At 38.1% G+C, this 8225-nt stretch overlaps 2 protein-coding genes across 2 annotated transcripts; one reads left to right on the top strand and one right to left on the bottom strand.

The window, feature by feature from the left end:
• Positions 1-2151: 2151 nt before the first annotated feature.
• On the bottom strand, positions 2152-3725 carry nxnl2 (nucleoredoxin like 2). Its single transcript, XM_020621112.1, has 2 exons — positions 3182-3725; positions 2152-2437 (listed from the first exon to the last, which is right to left on the bottom strand). Exons 1-2 carry the CDS (start codon positions 3481-3483, stop codon positions 2269-2271), a joined length of 471 nt encoding a protein of 156 aa, XP_020476768.1. The 5' UTR covers positions 3484-3725; the 3' UTR covers positions 2152-2268.
• Positions 3726-5781: 2056 nt separating this feature from the next.
• Positions 5782-6749, top strand: gng10 (guanine nucleotide binding protein (G protein), gamma 10). The gene is made up of 2 exons (XM_020621154.1): positions 5782-5958; positions 6622-6749. Exons 1-2 carry the CDS (start codon positions 5878-5880, stop codon positions 6745-6747), a joined length of 207 nt encoding a protein of 68 aa, XP_020476810.1. The 5' UTR covers positions 5782-5877; the 3' UTR covers positions 6748-6749.
• The last annotated feature ends 1476 nt before the right edge of the window (positions 6750-8225 follow it).

The following is an 8225-nucleotide window of genomic DNA, read 5'->3' as shown; positions in this document are numbered from 1 at the left end:
CATGTTTGACCACAAATCCCAGTAGCCTATTCCTCTAAAGACTTGTAGCCTGTGTCTGTGACGGTGAGGTCATTTTATCCTGAAACAGTGCTGATTTACCTCAGATTTACCTGTGTACACTTAGCAATACCACAGAAATAAAAGTCTGCATGAGTGTCTTCCCAACTAGGTGGTTTAAACATATTTAAGAGACCATGTCCCCGGGGCCCCTGAGCACAAACATATGAAAGGTCCTCAGTCCCTCCTACACAGAATCAAGACACCCAGGCTCAAAGAGGCTTTCAGGTCAATTTATATCTATGTGTTTAAGCTACTTTTGCATCTCTCTACTTGTTGTGTCTTTGTAGTCTGTAGTTATCTTTGAGGAATAATTTTGTCACTTTGTAGTTGTTGCATCGGTGTGTAGTTATTTGACTGAGTTTCAAACAAGAACTATTAACAGCCTCGAGGTTCTGATCTGAGCTGTTGGGTTTCTTTAAATTCAGCTATTGGATAAGAGACCACATCATCACAAACCCTTAAATTAAATTGTAAAACAAATCCCTATCAATGGATCATACAGGTGGTTATATTTGATCATCCATAAATCACCTGAAGTACACCTGAAGTGTAGCTGCCTGAGGAGAAACTCCTGATTTGGAGTAAAACGTAACAGTGAATTCTATTATTTACCATATAGCGACCCCATGTGGCAGAGTATAAAACTACAATGGCCACCGTTTGAAAAGGAAACACACCAGATGGATAATGATGCAAACTGGGTCATCAAAGTCCAGTTCCTAGTTCCAAAGTTCCCAGTTCCTGGATGTCATGTTCACTCTGACGTGTCATAGATGTCTGTCTCTTCACATACTAATTACTGTCCTGTGCTTCATTTTCTCTCTTCCTTATATCTTGAGGGGTTGCATCATTTTATTCTGTGTCAAGACTGTGAGATCTTTCTCTACATCCTCTGATGAACTGTGGCATAAACACAACTGACCTGATTGGAGGAGAACCACCATCTTCCACCACTTTCACTCCTGAATGCAGCCTCTGGGCGTTACCTGGTGTGATGTTGTCTTTGAAGATTTGCACCATTTAATGTTAGCGAGAAGATACACCTACAGCCACGGGGCCTGTGCAGACCCATCATTATGCCATCAGCCTGCTGGATGTTTTATGTATGAAGTAATAACAGCACTGTCAGCATACACAAGGGGTAAAGGCAATTAGGGCCAAGGATGCCACTGTGCCAACACATTGGAAACTATGTCCTGTGGGCTTTCTGCATTTTAACAAGGCAACAGGGAATCACTTTGTTTGTTCATAAAACATAGACGCTATTACAGAACTATGAAGCAAAGCAGACATCAAATGTGCATCCAAAAATCACAGAATATATATATATATTTTAATAGAAATCTGTCTTAACAACTGATAAAAAAACAACATATAAAAATATACAGGCAGCTCATAAAAGAACTACTCAAGCCCTCTTAAAATAATCACAGTGTCTCTGTAATATAGGCCAGATGTTAACTAGTGCAAGAGCTTGTAAAGAATAGGAGTTAGTGAGAAACTACAGTAGCTGGCATGTAGTTTTTCTAAAGCTGACTATTTTCACATGTGAACCACAGTTTGTTTTAAATGCATAGGATGTTTGGTAAAAGTCAACTATTAAAGGACCTTTTTGGCTTGTGAACCTTTAAAACAAATCAGTGTCTACTTGCAAACCCCACAACACCTAATCATTTTTCTATGATTATTTCTTCTGAAAGATTTTAGAATAATTAAAGGTAAAAGAAAGGTGTTAAAAATTGAGCAAATACATTTGTGTAAAAGAAATCTAACTATTTATTTCTTTAATCATCTTGTGGCCCTTTAGAATTATCCCCAAGTCGGGTTCCACTGAGCTACAATGCATATAGAACTATTTAACTTTGGTTTTGTTCAGAGCTCTTACAGACAGGTGACAAATGAAAAGAAAATCCAACATAAAGTGCCACCTGAACAGCTGAAGTGCACCTCAGCATTGGTTCTACAAGTCTCTGGACTCTACCGGAGGGATGAAGACCATTCATCCAAAGATATTCCCTCATTTGGTGTTTTGATGATGGTGGTGGAGACGCTGTCTAACATGATGGTCAAAATGGTGTTTTGATGGTCATCCTGGAAGAGGCCACTCATTTGTTCAGGCTTTTCCTTTTATTTGTCACCCGTCTATACATCATGTGGCTACAGTTGCCTATGCGGAAAAAAACGAGGCATTTTCTTTGTCGTTGTTTCCTAACCGTTAAAGTTCTGAAAGATCTCTGCAGCGTCCAACCAGGACCTGAAGCAGGCCAGGCCTCGGTCTCGGATCTGTTTTCTGCCCTTGTCTGTGATCACGTCACCATTCTCCTTCACGATCACCAGTTTGGGCACTGCTGTGATCTTGTAGCGCTGCTTCAACTCACTGACAGAGAAGAGAGAAAGAAACACATTTCGTTAACTGTAAAGTACTCGCACATTTACTTACATTTTCCCATTTTATGCACCTCTACAATTTAGAGGTACTTTCTACTCTACTACATCTATCTGGCAGCTACTGCACGCAATACCTGACAAATTCAAATTTTACAAAACATAAAGCGTACTTTGATACTTGATGCACTGTGATTGATTTATCAGTCTCACAATAAACCATATACAAGTTAAAATGATTATTCTGACACTTTAATGAAAGTTTAGCTGATAATACTATGTACTTCTACCCAAATAACACTTTTAATGCATAATATATATTGTGGTACCCTACTTTTATTTAAGTAAACAAAGCAAAATAACAGACAAGTATTTAACCCAACATGACACCTGGGCATTTCAAAGACAAAAAATATAAAATAAGTAAACAAACAATAAATATATCAGTCTTAAAGTCACGTTTAGACTCAGGTGTGGGTGGAAGTTTACCTGCTCTGCATTTCAACCTAAGAGGATGGCCTTCGTTTTACATAAACTAATAGGCTTTATAGAGAACAGTGTTAAATCCTAATGAGATTATAGGACAAATAAAGCTCAGCCAAGTGCAGCCACTTGTGTTTCTGACATATTATATGGAGTTTAAATGTATGTCTAAAATACTAAAAAGAAAGGAGCCAAATGAAATAACCGTACACTCCAAACCTCCATGGACTTTCCCTTAGATTTTGACACTTACTGTTTGTAGTCGTCCGTCCATGACAGAGCTAACCAGTCTCCGTGCATGTCGTGATAATATTCAACCATATCATCGAGAGACTTGTCAGAGGAGACAAAAACTATTTCAAACTGAGCAGGAGGCTCACCCTCCTCAACCAGCTCTGTGTAGAAATCACACAGGATGGGTGTGAAGTCCCGACAAGGGGGACACCATCCTGCAGAAAAGTAGATCCCCACCACTTTATTCCTCAACGCCACTTCGGGGTCCACGCAATCCCCGTCTTTATTCAGGAGCGTCCGCCCGGAAAATACCTCTACCATGTCTACCAAACTCTCACACTTCAGTTCTTAAAATCCACAAGCTCTACGCCCTTACTATCGTTTCAACACCTCGACATCGTTCTCCAAAAGTGCAGCATCCCAGGCCTTTCTGTAATGTTCCCCTACAGAAACTACTTAGAGCCAATCCAAACAGTCACCCGCAGCCTAGTGACGACAGAAGACTGTGTTGTAGTCCTTCTGGGAAACCACCGTTGCTTGTAATCTCCAGCTCGGCAGCAGCACGACATTTCACAGCACTTTCAGGCAGCACAGGCTGACGCATGCGCAGAGCCGTTTGATTTTGTTTTTGTTAAGGGTGACCACTAAAGCGTTGAAACCATACCATACCATACCAACTTTATTTATAAAGCACTAAAAAACAACCAGAGTGGACCAAAGTGCTGTACATTGCAATAAAACAGTATAAATTATAAACCACAAACAACAATATAAAATATAATCAATATAAAAAAAAGACTAAAATCAACACAAAAATATCAAAATGCCAGGGGAAATAAATGAGTTTTTAAAAGAGACTTAAAAACAGACAGGGCAGAGGCTTGTCTAATGGACAGCGGTAAATCATTCCAGAGTTTAGGACCAGCAACTGCGAAGGCTCGATCGCCTCTAAGCTTACGCTTCGTTCTTGGGACACTCAAGAGAAACTGATTTGCTGACCTCAGAGAGCGTGTGGGTGTATGCCAATGAAGCAAATCAGTTAAGTAGGATGGTGCAGAGCCATGAAGGGATTTAAAAACAAAGAGTAAAATTTTGTAATGGACCCGAAAATGGACAGGTAACCAGTGTAGGGAGGCCAAAACTGGAGAGATATGTTCATATTTCCTTGTACCTGTTAAAAGACGCGCTGCTGCATTTTGGACCATCTGGAGGCGATTGATAGAAGACTCACCGACCCCAAGATACAATGAGTTACAATAGTCCAAACGGGAAGTAATGAAAGCATGAATAAGCGTCTCAAAATGCTGTCTAGAGACAAATGCTTTTACTTTAGCCAACTGTCTGAGGTGAAAGAAACTAGATTTAGTGACAGCTGCAATTTGGCTGTCGAATCTTAAATCTGGATCCATCTTAATACCTAAATTTAAAATATTCTTTTGATTATAATGAGCCAATGAGCCCAAGTCAACAGATGGTGAACCAACAGAATCACCGAATACAATCACCTCAGTCTTATCCTCATTCAGCTTTAAAAAGTTAAAAGCAAGCCAAGATTTAATGTCATCCAGACATTCAAGAAGTGTGCTAACGGAAGAGCTCATCTTATTAACCGGTAGGTAAAGCTGGCAATCATCCGCATAAAAATGAAAGGAAACACTGTGATTCCTGAGTATAGTACCAAGTGGGAGAAGGTAAAGGGAAAAAAGAAGGGATCCAAGGACCGAGCCTTGTGGTACCCCATACACAAGGGGCTCAGAGGAAGATACAGCATCTCCTAGTTTCACACAGAAGGATCTATCCTTAAGATAAGATCGAAACCATTCCAAAGCTATCCCCCGGATACCCACCCAGTGCTCCAAACGAGAAATAAGGATATTGTGGTCCACTGTGTCAAAAGCAGCAGTCAAATCTAAGAGCACTAGGACCACACAATTCCCTGAGTCAGTAGCAAGAAAAATGTCATTTAAGACTTTCACCAAGGCTGACTCAGTACTATGCTGGGTTTTAAACCCTGATTGAAAAGTCTCAAGAATATTGTGCTCATCTAAAAAAGCCAGTAACTGAGCATAAACTATCTTTTCAAGGACTTTGGAGAGAAATGGCAAATTTGAGATGGGCCTAAAATTTGAGAACAACGGCATAAGACATAAGACAAATCCAAACAGCAGTGATCTTAAAAAAGAATGCATGAAAAATGCATTAACAAAACAAACAAACAAACAAACATATTAATAAAAAAATAAATATGTATAAGAACAACATATATATAAAGAAAAAAGGGGAATATCCAAACATCATCAATGAGTTGCTTTGTTTCCATGGGCCCTGTATTAATAATGATATATATGCAAGATTTCAATAGAACATGGTTCTAAGAAAGCTCACTAATAAAATTACTAAAAAAACCATACATGTCTCTGTATATAAAATGCTGAACAATATATGCTAAAATATAAAGGCTTTAAATTCACTTTACTATTTCATTTCATGTTTATAACACAGTGTTTAAAATGGGCCTGACAGTGGAAATCACTGTGCCTGTATCCATCCTTGTTTCTTTAGTGAAGTGGACTGAAGTCACTGGGAAAGAAACCCGGCCACTCTTTCTTGTTGAGCGTATGCTGTCCATTGGTGGAGTTGACTGCTGTGCTGAAAGGCTGACCGGAGTCTTTTTTTAACAAGGAATTCTTCTCTCCCAAAACAATTCCCACCAACATGACTTCTAATTCCAATCTGTCCAACATGCGGAAGATGGTAGAGCAACTGAAGCTTGAGGCCAGTGTGGAAAGAGTCAAGGTAAACAAAAGAAACGAAGCTGATGGTAGAAAAGGCAAATACATTTACAGGACATAAGAGTTTAGGGTTTGCGTGTTTACTTATTTGATTTGTTTAATTTTGTTATATTTACTAAATGTAACCAATGAAAAGCAATAGCCTACTGTATTAAACACACTACAGTGTAATGTTTTGTTTGCATTTTATACAGTTTATTTATTTATTTATTTATTACTATAACTTCCACATGGTTGTTCCACACTGTCTTATAAACTATGATCTGTTTTGTTATACACTTTTTTGCGTAACACTTCAGAAGCTTTAAAACTAAAACACAGTCATATTATGATGAAAATATAGGATGATAGAATGATGGAAATATATTGCTGTGTGCTGTCCCCAAACACTGTGACACATTAAAATGTGACATCAGATTTTTGTCCTGATTTTGTAGAATACAATAAATATTTACGAGAGGTTTAACACACATCACATTTTTAGAGGTATTCCTAATGAATTAAAACTCTAGTAAAAAGACAAAATAAGACTGATGATGTTCCGCAGCCTGGCAACCCAAGAATCATTCTTATAAATGAGCTATAGAGCATTAGCTTTATAACCACTGATAAAGCCACTAGTTAGTGCTTATCAACAGTGGTACCATATGTTTGTTGGTGTGCCCAGGTGTCCCAAGCAGCTGCAGAGCTCCAGCAGTACTGTCTGCAGAACGCAGGCAAGGACGCTCTGCTGGTCGGCGTTCCCACAGGCAGCAACCCCTTCAGAGAACCACGCTCCTGCACTGTTGTGTGAAGGTCCACAAAGTTAACAGACTTTATTTTAAACACATATAATCATAGCCGATTTTCAAAATGAGAAATTAAAAGATTTGCTCTTTTTGCAGCAGAAGAAAAAGCAGACACAACTGTGGCAGATCACTCATGGAAGGAAATAATTCATTTTTTAAATATTATTTCATTTTTTAACTAGTAAAAGTTTTTAAAAAATGAAAACAAAAAAATAAAATTTTACAAATGTTTTCTAAATGTCTTGTTTTTATACTGCATAATCTTTCAAAATAGCTCTTTTAACATATTAAAGGGCATTTTATAACCTATTTTGACTTACTCTTTATTAAAATAATATGACCTACAGAGTCATACAGTGAATATCTGTGTATTATACAACACGGATGTTTATAACAGGGCTCTAAATTCCCCCTTGGACTCTCATGGCGTAGGAGCTTCCTGGTGTTCAGTCTAAGTTAAGAGCACACAGAGGAAACTGGGTCTTCCTGTTCAAAACAGACGCTCAGCAGAGGGTTTCATTTCACTTAGCTTTTTAAGTCTTTTTTGTCTTTTAAGTCTTTCTTTGTCTTATTTACAAGCTCAGTTTACAGATTAGAAGCAGAATACGATATAATATCCAATTCATGTTGTCCATTTTATTTATGGCAGTGTTTAGTTTACTTGTTTGTACAGTAACTGCTTAAAATGATCTTCTATTTTATATATGTGATGTTGTAGATTGTCCTGCAAACAGTTTATATCAGTCTAAAAGAGGTCTAGTCTGTCATGAGACAACTCTCTGCTTTGTCACTTCCTTTTCCTCTCAGTGCAGTTTTCTTGGACGAGTCTCAATAGTTTTCCTATTTTGATGCCTCCTCTCCTAACAGCCTTTGTATGAATGTGCGCCATTCATGGGATCAAACGTTTCTTTTTTTGGACATTTCTTGTTTAAGAATGAGTTGAAATAATTATTTACAATAATTAAAATGGCAATGGTGCTGAAAATAACATTATCTGTAGTTGAAGGTATGAAACTCTCTCTTAGACAGAAGCAAGAACAATGTGAAGCTGATGCCCTTGATAAAGTTCTCTTTTAATAGTGCTAAATACTATCTTAGAGTGTCATTTCTGTTAAACAAAGTACTATGTACAGTATTATCATCATCACCTGCACTGCCTGTATCATGAGACTACACTTTATAGTGATAGTCTGGTTCATTAATCTTTGCTCTGTCTCAACTCAAAAAACATTTGCAGTATAAAGGAGCACTACACTTTCTTGCTCTCACACAGAGGAACACAGTAAAAGCATGCAGGTTGTGAACCTCAGTCCATTCACACTCTGCATGGTTCACTTGTTTATTCTGTATATTTGAGCTGGAGGTTAATGCATGTGCACACACAGATACATATCAAGATAGACTATATTTCGGTTCTGGTTGCTCTCAGTGTAATTTCCCATTTGTCGTATACTGCTACCTGAACCTGTAGTTCAATTCTTGC

The sequence above is a fragment of the Monopterus albus genome, unplaced genomic scaffold, assembly GCF_001952655.1.
Source record: "Monopterus albus unplaced genomic scaffold, M_albus_1.0 scaffold253.1, whole genome shotgun sequence".
Lineage (NCBI taxonomy): Eukaryota > Metazoa > Chordata > Actinopteri > Synbranchiformes > Synbranchidae > Monopterus > Monopterus albus.
Note: the sequence above shows the minus strand (reverse complement) of the source record. Positions and strands in the feature narration are given on the sequence as shown.